General features: G+C 39.8%; 1 protein-coding gene and 1 pseudogene across 1 annotated transcript in view; both read right to left on the bottom strand.

The window, feature by feature from the left end:
* The window catches only part of LOC123246891, a 220504-nt gene that overhangs the window by 29057 nt on the left and 167086 nt on the right, over positions 1 to 24361 (bottom strand). The window contains exons 8-9 of the mRNA XM_044675672.1: positions 22351 to 23327; positions 21917 to 22266 (exon numbers count right to left, since the gene is read on the bottom strand). Coding sequence (XP_044531607.1) covers positions 21917 to 22266; positions 22351 to 23327 — 1327 coding nt within the window. The remainder of the gene's footprint in view (positions 1 to 21916; positions 22267 to 22350; positions 23328 to 24361) is intronic.
* On the bottom strand, positions 13134 to 13857 carry LOC123244674 (annotated as a pseudogene).

The raw sequence follows: 24361 nt of genomic DNA, 5'->3' as shown, positions 1-24361 counted from the left end.
CCAGAGCAAAGAGGAGGATGGGGGAGGGGCGGGAAGGAAACTTCTTCCTGGGTAGGAGAGGGGGCGGCCAGGGTCTGTCCCTCGTGGCAGGGTGGGCCCAACACCTATCACACACGTGTGCACCCCACACCCACCCACAGGTTCCCCCTTCGCTCTCCCCTCCCCCACCCCGCGTCCCAGACTCACCCCAAAATCTGTAGTGAAGTCGGGGAGAGGGAAGCCACCTGGGCTGCGCGTGCACACTGCGGTCCTCACTCCACCACTGACAGGCTGGTGGGCATTCCTGCCTTCCTACCTAGCCTCCTTCTACCATGGACTCAGCCAGCCTCCATAGCAGGGAGGGGTCAGAGCCCAGCGCTGGAATACGCATGCGCATTCCTCCCTGAATCTCCCTCTCAGGACGCTGCCAGCTTCCGTAGTAGGGCGGGGCCACAGCAGGCCAGAATGACAGCTGGATGAAGCACTCCCATAATGCACCGGCCTCTGTGACTACAGTTCGGCTGGCATTCTGGGAAACGGAGTCTGAGCCCAGCCTCCATTCCCCGCCCCACCCCCAGCTCTCTTCTAGTACTGCAGTGCCTCTCTGCTCCCCTCCTCCCCTTCCTATGTGTCTGGGGAAGGAAGGCTTTGTCTGTCCCAGTTATCTCTAGCTTGGATTCTCTCACATTAGGAAGGTGAAGGAGGGATGAAACTGTGACTGGCCAAAGCAAGATCCTGTCTGGCCTCCGGCCTCAGTTTCCTCCTCCGTAAAAAGTTCGGTTTGGTGGCCACAAGCACCCCTGAGCCTTCAGGCTGGTGCCCCGCGTTCTGGCCTGAGAGTCTGAACGGGAAGGAGGTAGTTACAGCCACTGAGACCCCAGACCCGTGTCCCGGCCCCTCCTCAGCCCTGCGGGTCCTCACCTGCTCTAACCCCTCTAGACCCGGCTCCTGCCCTGTCTCCCTGGCAGAGAGGCAGAGACCCCCAACATCACGAGCACGAGGGGGCTCCCACGGATTTCCACAGAGAACGACCCTTCCCTGCCAGCCCCCCTTGGCATCTGGCCTCACAGCTGGTGTCTTCTCTGCTTGGAGTAAAGGCCGTGTCCACATGGAATTTAGAGACCCCAAACTTGTGGCTTAGTGAGATCTGATGAACCCCAAGTTTTAGAAATAGCTTGTAGGCCAGAGACACCCAAAGCTTGTGCTTCCCAGTTCCCAAGAGAATCCACCTGAAGGGAATTCCAGACTAGCAGTTGCCCACTGAATAGTGGACCCCCCCACCCCAGGGTAAATGCTAAATACCCTTTTGTCTTAGGCAGTCTTCCCATTGTATCAAAGACCCTTCCCAGGAAGACACACCTGGGCAGGGACCACCCTTTAGAATCCATTGTGTGAGCAGCCCCTTCCCTTCCACCCCAGCCTCTGGCTAGGATTCCTTTCCCAAGCTTGATTTGTAAATCCTATCCACACTGGTATAATGTCAATCATCTCTCCCAGCCCCTGGATCTTCCCAAGTGGTACATAAGTTCCCCTATTTCCTTTGTTCCTTGGAGTGGTCCTCTAGCTTGGTGTCACTCCCAGGGCGTCAGGGAGCCCCCTTTCCCTTGATTAAAGAGTGGCCTTATAACTATTTAATAGTTCTTTGTTTTTTATAAGTTACTATCCCCAAGTCAGCCTTTTTACAGCTCTTCTGTACTGGCAGCAATGCAATGACACAGGACAGTTCTGAGGGATTTATGGAAAAGATGCTACCCACATTCAGAAGAAGAACTGCAGGAGTAGAAACACAGAAGAAAAACAACTGCTTGAACACATGGGTTGAGGTGGACATGATTGGGGATGTAGACTCGAAACTACCACACCAATGCAACTATCAACAATTTGGAAATAGGTCTTGATCAATGACACGTTAAAACCAGTGGAACCTAAATTGCTATATTTATTGCCATATAATTAGGCAAAATAGTTTTTAATGATTGCCTCAATTTCCCTTTCATTAGAGGTGAGGTCTCCCTTTTCATCTTTGATACTGTCAATTTGGTTTTCTTCTTTTCTTTCCTTTTTTTATTAGATTGACCAGTACTTTGTCTTTTTTATCTGTTTTCTCAAAATACCAGCTTCTAGTCTTATTTATTAATACAATAGTTCTTTTACTTTCGATTTTATTAATTTCTCCTTTCATTTTTAATATTTCTAATTTAGTTTTCATCTGGGGATTTTTAATTTGCTTGCTTTCTAATTTTTTGAGTTGCATACCCAATTCATTAATCTCTGCCCTCAATTTGTTAATATATGCACTCAAGGATATAAATTTCCCCCTGAGTACTGCCTTGGCTACATCCCACAGAGTTTGGTAGGATGTCTCAACATTGTCATTCTCTTCGATGAAATTGTTGATTGTTTCTATGATTTCTTCTTTGACTAACTGGTTTTGGAGAATCATATTATTTAATTTCCAATTAGTTTTGGATTTGCCTGTCCAGGTACCCTTACTAATTATTATTTTTATTGCATTGTGATCTGAGAAGGTTACATTCATTATTTCTACTTTTTTGCATTTGTTTGCAATATTTCTATGCCCTATTACATGGTTAATCTTTGTGAATGTACCATGTGCAGCTGAAAAGAAGGTGTATTCCTTTTGCCCCTATTTATTTTTCTCTACATATCTATTAAATCTAATTTTTCTAGGATTTCATTCACCTCTCTTACCTCTTTCTTATTTATTTTTTGGTTTGATTTATCTAGATCTGAAAGAGGAATATTTCGATCTCCCACTAGTATGGTTTTACTATCTGTTTCCTTCTTGAGCTCCACCAGTTTCTCCTTTACAAATTTGGATGCTATGTCATTTAGTGCATACATATTGAACACTGTTATTTCCTCATTGTCTATACTGCCTTTTATCAGGATATAATTACCTTCCCTGTCTTTTTTGATCATATTTATTTTTACTTTGGCTTTGTCAGAAATCATGATTGTCACTCCTGCCTTCTTTTTCTCATTTGAAGACCAAAAGATTTTGCTCAAGCCCTTTACCTTAAACCCGTGTATGTCCATCTGCCTCATATGTGTTTCTTGTAGACAACCTATGGTAGGATTTTGGTTTCTAATCCACTCTGCTATTTGCTTCCGTTTTATGGGCAAGTTCATCCCATTCACATTCAGCGTTATAATTATCAGTTGTGTATTCCCCAACATTTTGGTATCCTCTCCTAGTTCTACCCCTTCTTCTTACACTATTTCCTTTTAAACCAGTGGTTTGCTTTAAGCCAGTAACCCTTGTCCCCTCCCTTGATTAATTCCCTTTCTACCCCCTCCCTTGTTATTCCCCTCTTTTTAAATTTTAAGGCCTAATGAATTCCCTCCCCCTTCTTCTCCCCTCCCTTTTTTGACCTCCCCACTCCCCTGCTCCCTTTGGTTTATGCCTTCTGACTTTCTCAGTAGGGTTAGATAGAGTTCTATATCCCAATGGATATAGCTACTCTTCCCTCTCAGGGTTAATTCCACTGAGGGTAAGGTTTAAATATTACCTCTTAATGCTCTCTTCCTCTCCTTCTGATAATGGTATTCATCCCCTCCCCTTCCCATGCCCTCTTTGTATGTAATAGAATATCCTATTTTTCTTATTCATTCAAGTGTCTCTTGGTGTCCTCTACTATTCACCCCCTTCTTTCCCACCCCCATATTATCTTAGACCATATAGTACCCCAACCTCTCCCTATGAATAATTCTTCTAATTACTATAATAGTGAAAAATCTAATAGTGATTAGAGTTCACTACAGAGAATTACACATAACATTTCTCCACATAGGAATACAAATAATTAGATCTTATTGAAGCCCTTAAAGAGGCAAATTTAAAAAATAAGCATTTTCTTTCTTTCCCCTCTGTTTCTTATTTACCTTTTCATGTTTCTCTTGATTTTTGTGGTTGGATATCAAACTTTCCATTTAGTCCTGGTCTTTTCTGTGCAAATACTTGGAAATCTTCTATCTTGTTGAATGCCCATACTTTCCCCTGGAAATATATAGTCAGTTTTGATGGGTAGGTGATCCTTGGTTGTAGACCCAGTTCTCTTGCCTTTCTGAATATCATATTCCAAGTCTTGTGGACTTTTAGTGTGGAGGCTGCCAGATCTTGTGTGATCCTGATTGGTGCTCCTTGATATCTGAATTGTCTCTTTCTGGCTTCTTGTAAATTTTTTCTTTTACTTGGAAGCTCTTTAATTTGGCTATTATATTCCTGGGGGGTTGTCTTTTCAGGGTCTAGGGTAGAGGGTGGTCTATGGATCCTTTCAATGTCTATATTGCCCTCTTGTTGCAGAACTTCAGGGCAATTTTGCTGAATTCTTTTAGTATGGAGTCCAAATTTCTATTAATTTCTGCTTTTTCAGGAAGACCAATGATTCTCAGATTGGCTCTTCTAGAACTGTTTTCTTGGTCTGTCACTTTCTCATTGAGATATTTCATGTTTCCTTCTATTTTGTTAGTCTTTTTACTTTGTCTTATTTTTTCTTGCTGTCTTGAGAGATCATTAGCTTCTAATTGCTCAATTCTAGCCTTTAGGGACTGGTTTTCAGCTATAATCTTTTGGTTTTCCTTTTCAATTTGGTCATTTCCGGTCTTTAATTTACTTGCCTCACTTTCCAACTGTGAAATTCTGCCTTTTAAACTGTTATTGTCTTGCCTGATTTCCTTTTGAGCTATTTCCCACTTCTCTAGCAAAATCTTTTTTATCTTTCTCTTCATCTCAGATTTGAACTCTTTAAGAGCTTGTGACCAGTTTTTATTATTTTGGGAAGGTTTAGTTGTGATTGCTTGTTTGTTCTCCACTTCTGATTGCTCTCTTGTCTGGATTTTATCTCTGTAAAAATTGTTGAGTGTTAAAGATTTCTTCTTGTTTATCTTTCTCTTCTGGAGTTCCTGATTCTGGCTTGCCATTGTTAGCCCAGCACCTTCTCAGCTTTAGCCTCACACTCAGGGTCTGTCTGTCCTCTTTAGGCTCCTGAGGTCTCAAGTCTAGTTGTTCTCATGGTCCAGCCACCTGGTGGTCCCCTTGCTTGTTCCTCTGCCCAAGGCTCCTTTAACAGTCTCGGGGGCTGCTTCCACAGTCATGCTCCCTTCTGCACTAGGTCCCCACTCAAGGTCAAAGCCTTCACTCAAGATCCTTGTCCGCGCCTGTGTCCACAACTTCACCCGCCCCTGAGCTCAAGGTCTGCATTCAAAGTTCGCACGTTCTTTAGCCTCTTGGGGTCTTAAGTCTTAATGCTCTCAGGAGCAGGCCTTGGAGCTGCCAATGACTTAATGGGTGCCCCAAACTTGCTCTAACTCTTTTGTGCTGGCTTTGTCACTGTAGGTGGTGTGTGTGGGGAGAGGGGATTGCTCAGCTCGCGTTTTAGTGAGAGCTGTTTCACCCCTTTATAGCATGGAAATGTCCCAAACCCACGTACCTTCAATGTTGTGCCCTGTTGTGGGGTCCCTTCGTTAGTCCGGATTTGTTTTTATGTCCCTTTGAGGAGTCCTATATGTTTTGGTTAGGAGAGGTTAAGCAGCTACTTTTTTCTCTGCCGCCATCTTAACCCAGAAGTCCCCTTTCCTTACTTTTAAAAACTTGGAATTTCTAACAAACTTATTAACCCCTTCCTTACAATAAATTTAGAACCTAAAGGGGTAATTAGCAGTCTCGTTGAATTTTGATGTGATGTGAACAATAATGTTGCAAGCAAAGCTGATACAAATATAGGGTTTTAATAAAATTGTTATTGAATGTCATCAAAACGTGTACCTTACATTGTGAAAACTGAAAATATGTTTAAATGTAAACTATGTGTAAAAGCTATTTGTTAAAAATAGCTCATGCCTATTTACTCTAATATATGATTTGTATTGTGAACTAAAAGTTTGAAGTAAATTGACTATCACAATAAGTTAAGTGAGTAACCAACCCCTGCCTTAACCCTCTCTAATCAAGATAACATTGATGATAACTTAATTCCAAGGAAAGCTGTTAACTTTTTTTTTGTATTATTGGAAAGAATTACTAGACAATTTATACATTGAGAATTTGTTGAAAAGAAAATTTATTTATCATCTTTTGTAACATTATAATTTTTCATTGCATATGTAAATCTTAGAAACCTTTCCAATGCTATTGGTAATAATTACTGTTTAAGTCATTGGATTTGCAACTCATATTACTCATTTATGGATTATTGATTTGTATTCACCATTCAAAAGAAAGATATCATTGATAAATAATCCTTGACTCTTACCTGAAGACAATGTTATACTCCCTTCCCTCCTTTTGCCATATTCAAAGCAAAGTAACATAATTGAAGCCCCAGAAATTTGAATGTAAACGAAGCCAATATGTTCCACTGTTTACTAAAGAAACTGTACCCATCCCAAGTGTTGTTTCAATGAAAGTTAGTTTGAATCTCTTGTACATTAATTTATTTGTATAATTTCTGAACATCAATTGGAATATCTAATTACAGATACAAAGAAACAAATAATACCCCAGAATTATAATATGGGGATTGAGGTTTTGTTTTATTCATATGGGAAATGGATCTCATTTTTGGGTAAAAGACATTTCATTAAATCTAAACTATATATATAATTTTGATTTTTAAAACTTTTTTTTACTTAAAAAGCATTGTATTTTTCCATGAATTTTTAATTTTCTTATTGCTTTTCCTTTTAATTTTTTATATATAGAATAGTTGACTTCACTTTTTCTCATTTTTTGTACCTAAATTACATATTATGAATATTAATCCTTTTTGATTTTACAGTAATATAAATTTAATATTAATGCATACCCACAAAGCCTTAGTCCACAGAAACCTGCCATGAATGGGTAAATATTATGGGACTATAATTAATGATTCTGTCTGATTCTAGGAGAAGGGAACAAAAGAGCCACAAGGTTAAGGAGACCACCCAGTCCAATGGGATTGGTAAGAAACTGCACAGGGTCTAGCACCACAAGGTCAAAAAAGACTATTAAAATCCAGGAAGGATTGACAAAACTTTCTCATGCCAATGCTGAAGGACTTGAACTTAGCAATTGGGTTCAGGGTTGCAGCTTTTCTAACATGTTAGAGGCTGGATTTCCTTAAGCTTCATCCTAGTTAAATACCAAAGATTGGCGATTATCCTGGCTCAAGTGCAGGCAAATCAGACCAGGAAAAGACACTTCCCTTTCTCACAAAAAATTTGGTCCTTTTCTTTCTCTTATAAGTGTAGTAACTTTCTATAGTCCGGGCTTCTAAATGAGTAATTGCACCATTGCTTAAATCACATTACTTGGGCCTTGATTCAAGGACCTGCTATAAGTTTATTTTTCCCTACATTTTTGCACATAAGACTTTGATATTTTACATTTCATTCACAACTCAAAAACTCAAAAAGTTAACATCAATAAACTTCCAGATCTCTTTAAGGTTCCTTCCTCTCCCCAGTATTATCATCCATTTAAATTCCTTTTGTCATACCTCTAGAGTGCCTCATACATGCACTGGGCATAGTGTGAAGAAACCCCATATTGGATGTGGTGCAGAAAATGGGCAGGTCAAAATGACAAGGGAATGTAAGATGAACCTCCCATATGAATCTGAAGATTAATCAAGCTATCAACTGCAATGTATCCAATGAGCACAGAAACCCTCATGAACAGAAGTAATAAAAGACATCCTAAGGCTGCAAGCTGTGTGAGCTTGATAAGGGTCTCTGGAAACAGAAACTTTTTGAGAGAGGCAGGAAACTGAGCCATGCTTGCAATCTCTCCTTCCTGTCAGTAAGTAGAACTACCCTCATATGCACTGTCTAGGAGTAAAAGCCTCACAAGGAATGTTTGGCAGATCAATAAATAGAATTTTTGGAATTCATTATTCTGCCCCTCCCTTGAACATCCCACTCCATCTCTAATTGGTAAATAGCTAATTAAGAGGTGGGTTATCAAACTATCCACTCTTCTCCACAGATAGGAAGGTGAATGTCTTAGGACAATGAAAAGAATCATTGTAAAACATTCCTGTTAGCCAGAATTTGTGAAAGAAACATATTTCTTTGGATTCCTAAGAACTTTCAAAGGAAATACAAAAAGCAGCAGAATACCTAGAATCTCTGACCTAGACCCCAGACACAGAAGAAAGTAATTCTCTATAACATACAGGAATTGATTCGGGCCTTTTTAATCTAAGGCCCAGATAGGAAAATTAATACAGAATATAAAAAATACATTCTCATACAACCAAAATATGATGCTATCTTAGGCTGCATAAAGAGAGGTAGATTTTCCAGGAATGAGGGGGCTCTTTTCTGGGTAGAAAATAGCTGAATTATTATGTTTCTTTCTGGACAGCACATTTTAAGGACACTTTTAAGATGAATTTATTCCCAAGGAGGGCATCCCACAATGGGGGAGGATTGGCAGCTCTTTCCATATGAATATCAGCTGATAAGGGATCAGAATCATGGTCTTCAGGTATCTTGTGTTATGGAATAAATGTGGATGCTGCAGGGGATATGTACCCCTTTCTCCCTGACAATTGGGAGTTGAAGCTAAGTGGCTATAGAAATCCTTAAGTGTCACACTTAAGTTGAGATGGTGAAATACTCAGGACCCCTCAGATGAATCAAGATAAAGCTTCTGTATCCAGCTCCCATATAACAACTCCAATATCCCAGGAATAAGTAACTTAATGAATAAACTTGGTTTGTATTCATAGTTCTTCTATCCACTTATCCTGGCATATAATACAGATAACACTATAGGGCTTAATTTAAGATTGAATAATCCCTCTTCCTTTAGACACCTAAGGTTATATTGATAAACCTTAGGGTAAAAATGACATCCACCTTAGTTAGTTTCAGGATTTAATGATAACAACTTAGGGAAAGGAAAACAGGGAACTGAAGGTAAGAAGTACACAGGAAAACTTGGCTAAAGCTACAGATAAACAAGTGTTATTAGCTTGAAGGTTTTAGAATAGCAGTTGTAGATGTTTATCTTCTCCTTTGCAATCTGGTCAGGCCAGGCTGCTTAACCTGAACCCAGCTGTTTGATGGTATTGATGGTGCTTCTTCTTAGATGATTAATAATTAGGGTATATAATCTAGGTTCACACAGGATTGGAATTAAGGTATTGATCAGTAATGGCTGCTGGTAACCTGAATGGATTTGGCCTACCCAACCACACCTCTCACCAAAATCCCCTTCTCCAGAATGAGACCATGTCTTTCAGTCTCCAGCTCCTTAAATACCCTCTCCAGTAACTACTTTTTCATTCCTGGCTCATGCCAATCTTTGGTTCATTCCAAATTCCGAACCACTAAATGTCAATCATTCTGTCCTCCATTTTGCATAGCAGAAATGATATTACACTTGGAATAAGTTTTTTTCATGACCCAGTGAGGTCCCTCTAAGAGGGAGATCTTTAAGATTGAATAATGACCAAAAAAAAGTAAAGATATGGCAAAATTGGGACAATAATGCATTGCTGGTGGAGTTGTGAATTCATCCAAACATTGTGGAGGCCAATTTGGAACTATGCTCAAAAGGCTTTAAAAGACTGACTGCCCTTTGATCCAGTCATACCACTGCTGGGTTTATGCCCCAAAGAGATCATAGGGGAAAAGACTTGTACAAAAATATTTTTAGCCGCGCTCTTTCTGGTGGCAAAAAATTGGAAAATGAGGGGATGTCCTTCAATTGGAGAATGGTTGAACAAATTGTGGTATATGCTGGTGATGGAATACTATTGTGCTGGAAGAAAAAATGAACTGGAGGAATTCCATGTGAACTGGAAAGACCTCCAGGAACTGATGCAGACTGAAAGGAGCAGAACCAGGAGAACATTATACACAGACATTGATACACTGTGGCACAATCAAACATAATGGACTTCTCTACCAGCAGCAATGCAATGATCCAGGGCAATTCTGAGGGACTTATGAGAAAGAAGCTATCCACATTCAGAGGAAGAACTGTGGGAGCAGAAACACAGAAGGTAAACAATTGCTTGAATACATGGGTTGATAGGGATGATAGGGGATGTAGACTCTAAACAATCACTTTAGTGCAATCATCAATAATATGGAAATAGTTCTTGATCAATGATACATGTAAATCCCAGTAGAATTGAGGGTTGGCTCCAGGGATTAGGGTCGGTGGGGAGAATTTGAGGTTAGGAAAAAAACATGAATCATGTATCCATGGGAAAATATCCTAAATTAATTAATTAAATAAAAATTTCTATTTAAAAAAAAGTAAAGATTGAATGACCATGGGGCAAATACCAGCACAGTACCTAGAGCACCTGGAATAAGTCTGGAGGACCAGGGTCCAAACTGGGCCTCAGACACTTCCTAGCTGTGTCTACCTGGGCAAGTCTCTTGTAAATGAAACCACCTCACAGTTTTCAGTCCTTGAACAAAAATTTCAGTCGAATCAGTTCTTGATTTATAAATATCAATGGCAATATTTACATCTCCATTTCCAAAGGCTCTACTGTTTTCAGTTAGCTTGTATTCAAAACAATCATAGTGAACTCCCAAATCTCCATGATTGTTTCTTTACCAGCATTTCTTTAAATCACTCAAAAAGGCAAATCATTTCCCTTTATTTTCCCATTTTAAATTTACCAGTGTGATTCCAGAGGGCAGATAAAGAGCACATGTCTTCCTATGCTGGTGCTTTGTGGTTGTAACCCAGGCAGATCCTTCCCAACAATCACTACTAGTCTAACAAATACAAATCAACTGACTGACTGACTGACTGCTAGATGAAACAGCACTTCCTGGAAATCTTATAAAATTCATTTTATAATCTTATATAGTTATGGAAAAGGAAACATGCAGTACTAGTCCTATTTATTCCACTCACATCTACTCAAATCTCAAATTGACTTTTTCAAAACTCCAAAATTACTTTCAAACCCTTTATATAATCACATTTTGTTAATGTAAAGAAACTCCAATCTTCTCTTAATCTTCCACTCTTTCTTCTCTCATTCCTACTTGCTTAAATTCCCTCCCTTCTTTTCTTTTTATAGCCCTTACCAGTAGGCTTGGACCTTTCTTATCAACATTTCACTTACTTTCCTTTACTTGCTTAATTCCTCTAGTCTAAAAGATTATCTACACTTAATCTTTTCTCCACTGAAATTTTCCTGAAAAAATTAGCACAAGTTTTTATTACAGGAGACCAATTAACTGCAATATTGTCACATTTTTGGTTCTTAAAGGCTTCAACTGTATAAATAATTCTAATTTCTTTGAAGACTTTTGGGCAATAGGAATTGGTTACAATCTCATCATTTTTATTAGTGGTAGTTTACTGTGTGCTCCAAATCAAATACTTAATAAAACTAGTTTTTGTTTAGAAAAAGATATAAGCCTTTTCAGGATTTAATATATTTTTTTCAAAAGTCTAACTCATGAGATACTAAACATAATTTTGCCAAATAACATTTAATGTAGTCCCATTAAAATTAACTTAATGTAAGCTCAACTCACAAATTCAGATCACAACTCTGGTTGTGGGGTGTGCATGTGTGTGTCCTAAAATATCTTACTAAATCATAAACATTTTAGGCAAAAGGCTTGAAGGCTGTTATATTCATTTCAATGGCTCAATAGGGAAGTGACTTCTTTAGTGGGTATGTTGCAATAATTTTTTTAATTTCACATTTTCTTTGACTTAAAGCATAATAATCTCTTGATCTGTCTAGTCTTTACCAAGAAATATTCCATTTTAATTACTTTTATTTGCTTCTTGAAGGGTTCCAGGTATAAATGAATTATGAAGATATTAAAGATATCTTCAAAAGCTTGCTCTAATGAGCAAAGTGTTCATGGATCAGATGTATAGGTATGTTTCTTTTTTTTTATTTCCAAATATTTATTTACAAACTATATTCAAACATGGAAATATATTCTTCAGTCTCCTAAGATTATGCTTAAGTAAATGAGAGACAGTGCACCACAGTGGACAGAGCTGGACTCAGACCCAGCTTCAAGTGCTATCCCTGAAGCACACTAGCTGTGCCTTTGGGTGAGTCGCCCAACCCTGCAATTCTCTAGGCAGCTCTCAGGCCATAAACAGCCGAGAGGATGCCTCCCTGCACTGGCAGAAGTTTTCTAACCGAGGAGTTCCCAATACCAATGAAATCACCGCCCGGTCCTTATTCCCTAAATGGGAAGGGACACACCGATAACTCCCTGAACAGAATTTGGTGTCTTGCTTCACTGGCTAGGCAGAATACCAAGACTTCTCTTCCAAATGTAGAAGGTGAGAAACAAGAAACTTTCCCCAGAGTCCCCTGGAAATGGACATTTTCCCAGGCGTCCTAGGAGTTGCACACTTTACATTGGCGATGTACTTCATAGTTCTAAAAGTCCCTTCAGGTCCATTATTGGTCCACTTTTTGGCCAATGTGGCTCCGTGGTTTTTAATGTTTTAAGTCTGTGGCCTTCAGGTAGAGTGATCGAGTGAGGAAAGGTTCATTTCTCTGGGCGACCTCTCTCTCCGCAGCATGTACAAAATGGGCTTGAGCCTACTCGAAGCAGTTGAATGGGCAAGTCCATTTTTTAAAAACTAATTCCACTTTCTGAAATATATAAAATTTGTGCAAAAGCTATACCTTAGAGTGAAAATTTCTCACAAAAGTTACCAAGCTTGGGGGCAGCTGGGTAGCCCAGTGGACTAAGAGTCAGGCCTAGCGACGGGAGGTCCTGGGTTCAAATCTGGCCTCAGACACTGCCCAGCTGTGTGACCCTGGGCAAGTCACTTGACCCCCATGGCCCACCCTGACCACTCTTCTGCCTTGGAGCCAATACACAGAAGTTAAGGGCTAAAAATAAATAAATAAATAAATAAAAGTTACCAAGCTTTATACACAATGCAATTAAAACAACAACAACAACAAAAAAAAACAACTAGAGGTTGTGCTTGAAGTCATAGAATGCCCTCAGTAGATTAGCAAAATGTCTATACAGTGCATCTTATAATTATATATGCAGATTTTTGACATTCAAATTGTCTGAGAGGTACAGATCCTTGGAGTCTTTGCTAAGAAGCCTTCAGATAGACAATTATGCCTAGAGTTCCTTTAAGAAGCATAATAGTATTTATTTACTTCATTTCACAAAATCCACTTTATTTTCAGTTGCTTCCCTATTAAGTCCTTGTGAGATTTTTTTAATATCTCTTTCCTCTGATCATCTTCTTCGAGCTTCTGATTTCATCTTTTAAACAAGTGATAGGTTCACCACTTGCTTTTAATCTTTCTTTAAGTTCAGCAATTTCGAAGCTTATCCTTTTCTTGGCAGCTTCTAATTTTTCCCTGGTCTTCACTTCAAGTTCAGCAAATTCTGTTTCCTGCTTATAGGCTCCTAAGGTTAACTGGCGTGATGCTGTTAACAATTGCTGCATCATTATTGTTGGATCTTGAAATATCATTTCACCATAGAACTCAGCCACCACTGTCTTTTGCATTGGTGTCTGACTGAAATCGCTTTACTAAGTGATCAAGTGTTAGAGCTCTTTCATTAGGGTCAATGAAAATATTTTTATGATTCTTTCAAATTCACCCCAACCTGTTTTTGTAATCTCATACGGTGGCTTAGTAACAACTCTTAAAGGATGACCATAACTTTCGTGTCATTTAAACTGGATTTTCTTCACATATACTGACATAGTCTCATTCCTAGATGGCTTTACATAGACTGTCCACTGATGAGTAGGACCATCTTCTCTCTTCTTTCCAAGATAACGAGCAACAATACCATAAACTAGAGCTTTAACAATAGTAACCCCCTTCACTCTCCAGCCGAGTCAGTCCCAAATTCGGCCATTCTCTTGAACATATTTTAAGAGAGGGCCAGGGCCCCTCAGCAGCATCCAGCGCTCCTCCCACCTGGGACTGAGGCAAATCACTGGAGCTCGTGGGAGTCAATCTGCTCCACTGGACAGTGTCCATGAAGCCCATCCAGCCACGTGAGAGAGGGAGGAAGTACAGGGGAAGGAGGAGGGAGCCAGCGAAGGGAGCCTATGGATATATTTCTAATATTTCACATGATTAATTTCTGAATCCCTAAATTGAATGGGGCTCAAGTTTTGTGGAACTCAAACCTCTGCCACTGTCTGCAGTCTGGAAGACTGGCAAGCAATTTCAATAGCTTCTTTATAGTGTCATAGATGCACACACTCAGCATCTGAATGAGATGGTGCCAGGGCTCTAGAGGAAGGACTTCCAAATGAGCTTCTGATCTGGGCACTGGCTATGCCATTGTGCTGGTATCTGTTCCTTTGTCTTGTTGTTGATTGCCAAGATGATGCTGATGTTTCTATAATACCGCCTCTTTGATTGACATTCCCACATCCCCCACAACTAGAAACCTCAATAAAAATCCATTCTACAGTCTGACTCACTCTCTCTGACCATCTGAGGACAACATGACAGGTTGAATGTGTTGCTGAAGAATCCTGTGTCTTTTTGTCTATTTTATTTCTCTTTGTGTCCTTCCTACCTTAATCTTTAACCCTTCCACTTAAGTGAAAGGAAATTCTTGGTTCTCTTTGTCTATTCTGAAACAATAACTTAAGTACCCCTACTTAGTACCTCACTAGACTGTGAGGACAGGATTAACTCTCCTTTGTCTACTTTTGAATTAACCAACAAAACAAATACACCCATACTTAACCCTAAAAAAAGGGAAACTCTTCCTACAGGAGTTTGCACCCCCAAAAGGAAGACTGCAACCCACAGGCTAACTCACTAACATGCAAACTGGATGACAACTCAGAAATGTGTGAATTCTACAGAGGAGAGAATTAACACCTTCAGAGGTGAGAAGTCAATCCCACAGACACTTCCCCTGGGTAGGGCTGGACAATTTGGAAAATCTGATTGGCCCTTGTGAAGAGAGGCAGGAACAGTAAACTACCATAAAAGCCATGAAATCTCTGAGCAGTCAGTCTGGTGAAGTTGAATCTGGTGGAGAGTGTCTCCTGGAGATAGTCTTCAAGGGGACGTGCCTGGAGACTGTGGCTTGGATCCTGGCATAAACTTGCATTCTGACACCTGGACTGCTTGGTTGGGTGAGTGAAAAGGGCTAACTACTTTCCTGGTTTCCTAAGAGACTAGCTTCCATCTTGGAGGAGGTCTCTTAATTACTCACTACTGGCCCTCCTGACTGAGGAATATTTTAGGTATTTTCTCTAACCTCTCTCACATTTCTCTACTTTATTGTTTCCACTCTATTTTGTAAATAAACTTCTGACTTGAGATATACTAACTCTGGTGACAACCATTTTATTTCACATAATTTAAGTCCAACCACTAAATTTAACCTTTACACACTCATATTCCCTCAGTCCCTGACTTCCCTTTCAGGTGAAGTGAGCTTTTTTCCTTGAATTTCAGTTAGGGAGTGCTTGTCTGGGGTTAACAACAGAGCATACTTTGTATAAGCAGGAACAAAAGGGTAAATAAATTGCTCTTTACTGCAGCAAAATTGTCATTCCTGCAGGAAGGAAATGTGATCATCCCAAACAAAAATTTTTATGACCAAAAGGAGGTCCCTTTCTTGTTGGGACCATCAGTAGTGAAGGGTCTAGTTTTTAACATGACAGTAATAGGCTGGTGAACCAAAAACTGACATTAGACCTCTGACTCCCTGAACTACTCCCTCAATGCCAAATATCAAACAGTCTCAAACGATGGAATTATTGAGACTCACTTAATTTTTACCCCAATTTTCCTGTACTATTTCCCCAAATTCCTTATTTTCACATTTCCGTGAAACCTATGTTAAATTAGCTCTAAAAATTCAAATTGCACTGTCAAAAGCAACCTCAAACTATCAGTTTTGGTTGAAACGTCCCAGTTTACTGGAATCTGTAGACAGTCATCAAAAATACTTCATGAAAGGGGCAGCTGAGTGGCTCAGTGGATAGAAGGAAGGCAGGCCTGGAGACAGGAGATGATGGGTCCAAATACATAATACTGATTCTAAGACAGAAAGAAAAGGCTTTCTAAGAAATACTTCATGAAATCATGCAAATTATAATTTAGAAATTTTCTTTATAAAAAAATAAAACCCTTACCTTCTGTCTTAGAGTTAATACTAAGGCAGAAGAGCAGTAAGGGCTAGGCAATTGGGAGTAAATGACTTACCCAGGTCATGCAAGTAGGAAATCTAAAGCCCAATTTGAACGCAGGATCTTCCATCTCCAGGCCTGGCTCTTTATCCACTGAGGCACCTCACTGTTCCTATTTAGAAAATTTCAGTAAAGAAATTAAGGATTTTATCACAAATGTAGGCTTTAATTGATTTTATGTCTGTCTTTCATCTCTATTACCCACAATGTGACCAGCACTGGGGTTTTTGAAGAGAAAAGGTATATAATGTTTTCTGAAGAATTGTTTAAAATGTTTTGCTTTATTTAATCATTTCTCCCCAGGTGATCAGACCAAAGGGAAAAAGCACAGATTGAAAACAAATGCTTGGAAGCACCTGCTAACTTGGATTAAGCCAAAGAATAGACAGCTCAGGTAAAGCCAACAATATGCAGACATTTTAGGGAGCTCTAGGCTATTCTCAATCTCTTACCTTGCTCATCTTGCAGGACTGGGGATAACAGGGCAAGGATATTGGAAGCCAATAAAAGGCAATAATTTTCCAAGAGTAGAATAGTAACAAATTTCAAATTTTAGCTAAATCCATTTCTCTGAATCCTTTAACATGTGATCCTAGCACCCTCTGTCCTGTGGGCATCCCTACCCAGGAGAGGGCAACTTCATAACTTTTTCTGAGATAACTGGATTCCCAAAGGCTATGCTTCTGAGGACTAAGGTTCCTCTTCTGAAGATTCTATCTCTATCCTATTCCCTATCTCTAACTAGAAGGATGGTGGACTAATCCTGGAGGTACTGAGAGCATGCTTATGAGGTCCTGGCTTATAGTTAACACTCTTAGGATTAAGGGACCTATTTTAGCTCCTTCTCCAATTTCAAATTTCTGAAATGGACCATTGGAGGCCCAAGACAAGCCAATCAGGACTTCAATGTCCTTAAGCAGAAACCTTAAATCACTTAAAATGACTTTATTCATATTATAAGCGATAAATTGATAAAAAACGATAAAATCCTTAAAAAAAACTTCTACCCCTGACCACCATCAAGTACAAAATCTGTTTGAAACTTGCAATGTTTTGGGGGGAGTTTTTGTTTTCCTGGCTGGACTGGCTGAAAAAGAATAGTGACTTGAGACTTTTTCTAGTTGGAGGCTGAAAAAGTGGCAGTAGCAGTGATTCTGTTATACCTCCCTAGCTCTGATAAGAAAAAAGGAGGAAAAAAACCTACCCAGGCTTTAAAAGCTTATAAAATGGCCATATAATTCAAGAAATTTACATAAGTGCTCTAGCCCTGGTTAATTCATATAATTTAGTCATAAAAGCAAATAGTTGCTTTCAATAGGATTGGGGCCTTCTCCTTTAAATCTGTGGGGTGTTGTGGGGGGAGATTTCAGGTAAATTCACTAATATGTAGCCTTGGAGAGACATCTTAAGCTTGGAGAATTTGGGTAGGAACAGTGGAGAGTCCCACCAACCCAGGTCTTTGTTTGAAGTGAGAATTCATCCAGGTGTTAGCTTCCTGTTTTTTAAACAGGGAGGGATGCCTCAAGGAGTTGGAAGGGACATCTCCCACAAAATCGGGATCTCTGGATGTGCCTGCCAGGGTAGAGAAGATAAAGGAATGTATTCTCCTCCTGGGGGAACAAATAGGACCCCAATAAAATGTTCAGGCTGGGCTGTACCCACTGAACCCTCCCCCTGAAATCCCCAGCTGGAATCAAGTTTGAAAATGGAGGTCTACTATCCGTCCTCACTCAACCCATATGTTTTGTCTCCCCCCAGTGTCGTTATTCATATCTGACAAAAATCAAAATGATAGGGCTTATTTACAGGAACAAAATAATCAAGATATATAACATGAGGGTGTCAGGAAAAAGGGGTGCAGGTGATTCCCTAAATCCCCTTTTACTTTTGGGCAGGGTACCTGCAGAGATTCTTCTGGGTTCCCCCAAAATCCCAGCTTCTCTGACCCAATCCCAAAATAATACTCCTACTACTAGAATTGATACTAACTAAAGGAGAATATAGAAAGGCAATGTCCAAGGTCAATTTTGTGGGTCCCAGGGGTCAGCTCCCCACAGAACTCCAGACACCTCTGGCCAAACTGAAGAAACTTATATATTTGTAAATGCGATCAGGAACAAATAGAGATCAAGTGATAAGATTATCTTTACTGAAGGTCTCAGGAAACTCTCCAGATTTCACTTTGTAGGTCCCACAGCTCCCAGAAAACCACCTCCCTCCTGGGCTGTCAACCCCAAAGCTTAAGTGTTCAGTTGGTTATTGTCCCAGAAGTCTTTGCATCAGGCCAACTATCATCCTCCTTCCATGTGTCATTTCTCCCAGTTTCAAAATGCCTGGCTTGCCTAGCTTCTTACATTAACCATAATGAAATGCCAGAAATGATCTGAACTATAAATAAAGTCACTGAGGCAGAGCTCTGAGCCAATTACTATTTATTAAAGGGACCAAGTCACTATCTGAGACTACTTCATGTTCAGAGTGCATGTTCTATAATCCTTAAGTCCCAGACAGTTCAAATGGGACAGTACAAAGTACAGAATCTCCTTGGGGGTCCCACAGTCACTTTGGGGTTCACAGAGTAAAGGGCTAGTAGATCTCTACCTTTATTGTTGAGTAATGAGCTTCCAAATGTTAAGTACAGAGCAGGCAGAATCCTACTCAAATGTTGGGCAACAGATTCCTAACAAGGGGACATTATATATTTTGCAAGGACCTTCCAAACTATTAGAACATTTTGATCCTACAGTACCGAGATGGCCCAGGCTGGAGGTCTGGGGGTCTTCCTTGCCCATGGTGACACTTATTCTTCGGGCCACATAGATGGGGGTTCTCTAGTTTGGACACTTTTCTGCTCAGGCAAGTACATGTTAATGACAACTTGAAAATCTACTATAAGAAAGGATCTATTTAACCTACTCTAATTATTCCTAATTGTTATATATTGGGATTAATTATCCTTAACAGACTAAATGTACATTAATGTCTATTAATACATAAGAAATAAGAAATAATAAGAAATAATCAATCACCTTATAGAATCCCTTTAAACTGGGTAATACTGATTAGCAATTAATCTAGGAGGAAAATTATTGATTTCAAACAGAGGGCTACTCAAATAGGATGGGGATCAAATTATTGCTCACTGTACCCAAGTAGCAAGAAATGGATAGACCCAATAGAACCATATACAATATATATTATTCATACTCAATGATTCCAATAGTATCACTAGGGAGACTGACACAAGGAGATCACTGAGCAATTGTCTCAAACAATGGCTGTCTCGGACCTCCCTCTTCCCCAGAGGCTCAGAACACTGACTCCCAGGGTAGGTTACCTCCACTGAAAAATGTGCCCCCGGGATTGCATTCCAACTCAGTTTGGGGTTTTTGTGTGTGTGTGTGTGTGTGTGTGTGTGTGTGTGTGTGTGTGTGTGTGTTTTTTTTTTTTTTGTCACCAAAAGGATTCTGTCTGGAAGGAGAAAGTTGTTTATTTCCCTTGCAGCATTAAGAAAAAATCAATCAATCAAACTTCAAAGGGAAAAAAGATGGAAAGGCTCAGAGCACAAAGGTTACATTAGATCATTTGTAGTAGATAAGTCTTCCCAATAAGTATAATTGATGTGGAAAAGGCTGAGCCAACATTTCCCTTTGGTTTTTACCAGAAAACAACTCTCTCTGGAGAAGAGCCTTGTTAATGCTATCACTGTGGGAATATTGAAGCTTGGATCTATTTCTGATATCTTTAGAAAGCCCCTCCTTAGACTTGTCTCATTTCTGAGATCCTATATGGAAAACCCAACCCGTGAAATTCAGGAGGGAGCTCTGGAACCAGCCTGACTCTAGGATGATGCTGTTGAAGTTTGGCATGCCTTTGTAGACATCTTCTCCTTGAAGCATATTTAGAACCTGTGGGAAAACCAGATTTCTTTGTTGGAAACTCTTGTGCTGTGTAGCTTAGAGACTGGACTTGTTTATGGCTCTGGGTCCAGATTTGTTGCTTAATCAGGATCTGCAACTCATGTTGACCCCAGAAGCCTTTCAGGAGCTCTATTCACTTATTTCCCTAACTAAATGTATTTCCATTCCCCAAACACCCTCTTTTCCCTGGATCATTTAACAGTGAGGTTCATGATCTGTTACTTCTTCTTGAACTACCACTGTTTGTATACTAGATTCTAAGCTCTGACAATAGGGACCATCTTTTGCTTTCTTTTGTATTCTCAGTGCCTACAACATAATAGGTGTTTCATTAATATTTATTCACTAACAGACTGGGCCAGGGCTGATACTAGGCCCCAACCTCTATCTCCATTTTCCATTCTGGTATCTTTCCTAGTAGTTAATGCACATTCTGACTTCAGCATGTGACTGTCTTTTTCTTGTACCTAATCACCTTTAAATGACTAATGAAATAAGTAACTGGGGAGTAAGGGAATAGGTAGGGGATTAGAAGGGGAAACACAAGTACAGCTGGGGTAAAGCTAGCCCACAGCTGACTTGGGAGAGGTAACAAACTATCACACTTAGTTGGGGAAATAACAAATAACAGAAACCAAACACAGCCAAGGAAACAGTTTAACTTAACAGTGGGTTCTTGTAGACTGGGAAGGACAAGTCTAGGAAGCTTATATAAAAGGATTTTAATAGTTAACAGCAGGAAAGGAGGTAAGAGGATCAACTGTCACTTCAGTCTATGGCTAACTGCCAGAGAATGTTAGCTAGCAAAATGGCTTCTCTAACACTATCAGCAGCCAGGTTAGGCAGGGCTGATAAGTCAGGAGATAAATGGGAATCTCAGGGAGCAATCCACTGAATAGTCTCAAGATGGATCAGGTCTCAGGAAACTCCAAGTAATCAGCAAAGTACTCCAATAGGAACTGGGGAGAATAGGGTTTTCTATGGTGTCTACCAGCCCAGAAAAAACACCTGTCTCTACCTAGTAATTCCTTGATCTTGCTTGAAGGTCTCTCAGTAAAACCAACATTAGTGTCACTGTCCAAGATCCAAGTACAAAATCCACGGGCTTGCTAGTCAGTTGCCAAAACCTCTAACTCCACAACTCACTCCAAAAAGCAAACTGTCAGCTTTTTTTCTCAGTCACTCTGGACAAGCACTTGCCACATTCCAGGTTTGGGATGTTCAGTTTAAGCCAGGTTTTGCTTGGTCTGCTTTTGCACTAACTATAATAAGTCCTTATCTACACATTTCCTATGACACCAGACCTAATACTGAAGATCATGGAGGTTCCTTTCTAGGCTCCTGAAGTCTCATGCTATGAGACACCAAGGAATCTCTATTTCTCGTCTTCCTAAACTGAAGTGGTAATCATACTCATTAACCTGGTCAATGATTTCATAGGGGAACAAGAAAGGGATTCAGCTGGAATTATGCAAACCTTAAGCCTTGGATTACTTTCAAGTGACACAGCAGTCATTGCTCCTATTCACGTACTGTTCCATCATTAAGCACAGCCTGGGACCATGTTTGATCAATATGCTAAGGCCTCAAGTCCAATGCCAGTGGAGGGCCCCTGAAATCTTCCTTTAATCAGCAGGCTGACTCCAATATCATTAGCAACACAAAAGCTCCCAAAGGTATGGCTGGGGTAGACACAGCTGCCACTAAGGACTGTTGTTTGCTGACATGGCAGTGGCTAAGGGGATATATAATGGTTTACTTTTGACTGAGGGCTTTACTAAGCTGATTAGAGTCATAAGGTTTCTCTTTAGGGTGAATTCTCTGATGTACATTAAGAGCAGACTTCTGTGTAAAAGCCTTTCCACATTGATTACATTCATAAGGTTTCTCTCCAGTGTGGATTCTCTGGTGTATAGCAAGCTGGACCCTCTGTGTGAAAGCCTTTCCACATTCTGTACATTTATAAGGTTTGTCTCCAGTGTGGATTCTCTGATGTATTTTGAGAAATTCCCTAAGTCTGAAAGCCTTTCCACAGTGATCACATTCAAAAGGAGTCTCTCCAGTGTGGATTCCCTGATGTAGAGTGAGAGAAGACTTCAGTGTAAAAGACTTTCCACATTGATCACATTCAAAAGGTTTCTCTCCAGTGTGAATGCGCTGATGTGTAACCATAACGTTCTTAGTTTTAAATGTCTTTCCACATTGATTACATTCATAAGGTTTCATTTCAGTGTGGATCCTCTGATGTCTAACCATATATCGCCTAGTTCCAAATGCCTTTCCACATTGATTACATTCATAAGGTTTCTCTCCAGTATGGATTCCCTGATGTAAAGCGAGAGAGGACTTATGGGTAAAAGACTTTTCACATTGATTACATTCATAAGGTTTCTCTCCAGTGTGGATTCCATGATGTAGAGTAAGAGAAGACTTCTGTGTAAAAGACTTTTCACATTGATTACATTCATAAGGTTTCTCTCCAGTGTGGATTCTCTGATGTATAATAAGCCTGGCTCTCTGTATAAAAGCCTTTCCACACTGATTACATTCATAAGGTTTTTCTCCAGTGTGGATTTTCTGATGTACACTAAGACAAGACTTTGCTGTAAAAGACTTTCCACATTGATCACATTCATAAGGTTTCTCTCCAGTGTGGATGTGCTGATGTGTAACCATACTGTTCTTATATTTAAATGTCTTTCCACATTGATTACATTCATAAGGCTTCTCTCCAGTGTGGATGCGCTGATGTTTAACCATATTGTACCTTCTTCTAAATGCCTTTCCACATTGATTACATTCATAAGGTTTTTCTCCAGTGTGGATTTTCTGATGTGCAGTAAGACCAGATTTTGCTGTAAAAGACTTTCCACATTGATCACATTCATAAGGTTTCTCTCCAGTGTGGATGTGCTGATGTGCAACCATACCATTCTTAGATTTAAATGTATTTCCACATTGATTACATTCATAAGGTTTCTCTCCAGTATGGATTCTATGATGTAGATTCAGAAGGTACTTTTGTTTGAAAGCCTTTCCACATTGATCACATTTATAAGGTTTCTCTCCAGTGTGGATGCTCTGATGTTTAACCATAGTCTTTCTACTTCTGAATGCCTTTCTACACTGATTACATTCATAAGGTTTCTCTCCAGTATGGATTCTCTGTTGTATAGTAAGACTGATCTTGTATGGAAAAGCCTTTCCACATTGATTACATTTATAAGGTTTCTCTCCAGTGTGGATTCTCTGATGTACATCAAAGTTTTCTCTCCAAGTGGAATTGTGGGCACCATCATCAATGGATCTTTGCTTCTTTGTTTCTTCCCCAGAAAGGCTTAGCTCTGCAGTGATCTCTTTCATTTCAAGTCTGATCTTTCCTTCTGAAAGAAACAACCAATAAAGCATACATGCATACTCACCTAGACATATATACATATGCCACTGATCACTAAAATAAAAATAGAATCCTTATAATAAACACCATTTAAAAAAATGAAAGACATTAGGGGGTATCTGGGTGGTTCAGTGTATAATGAACCAGGTCTAGAGATGACAGATCCTGAGTTCAAGTCTGGCCTCCTGAAACTCCCTAGCTGTGGGACCCCTGGGCAAGTAACTTAACCCCGTTGTCTAAACCTTCTCACTCTTCTGGATTATTGGTTCTAAGACAGAAGGTAAGGGATTCTAAAAAATGCATGGCATTTTCCATATCTGAAAATGTGTCTCATACAGGAACTTGAGTCCATCATCTTTTTGGAAGGAAGTGCATAGACTCCTTCACTGTTAGTCCTCTTGAAGCCTTTCCCATTTAGTGGTTCAAAAACCTCTTGGAGGTTCCCAATGAGGCCCAACAAATGTGAGCTCAAAAAATGTGAGCACCTCAAGCAATAAAGACTTGGGACTTTTGTTAGGAAGCTATTTTTCTTCTGGGATAAGCATGTGCTTGTTTCAATTTTAATAAATTTCTTTCTGCAGTGGTTTCAACCATTATGATTGAGCATATGATATTTTTGGGGTTCATGCAGTGATTAGATCTGCTTCTGACTATGGGCACCATATCCTTTCTGTTACCCAATTGTACATCAAATTCTCTCTAAACTTCTGGGAATTTTGGACATTTATGTGTGTGAAGAGAATTTACAGCTCTCTCCTAGGGTTGCACATGAGATGTCCTCATGCCCAAGACCCTGTGTTCCTGGAGCTACCTCTAGTAAGAGAATCTTTAAATATATAGGCTTCATATGTAGAACAATCCATTGGGGGGATGTATCATGTTAAATCTCCT

The sequence above is a fragment of the Gracilinanus agilis genome, chromosome 4 (genome assembly GCF_016433145.1).
Source record: "Gracilinanus agilis isolate LMUSP501 chromosome 4, AgileGrace, whole genome shotgun sequence".
NCBI lineage: Eukaryota > Metazoa > Chordata > Mammalia > Didelphimorphia > Didelphidae > Gracilinanus > Gracilinanus agilis.
Note: the sequence above shows the minus strand (reverse complement) of the source record. Positions and strands in the feature narration are given on the sequence as shown.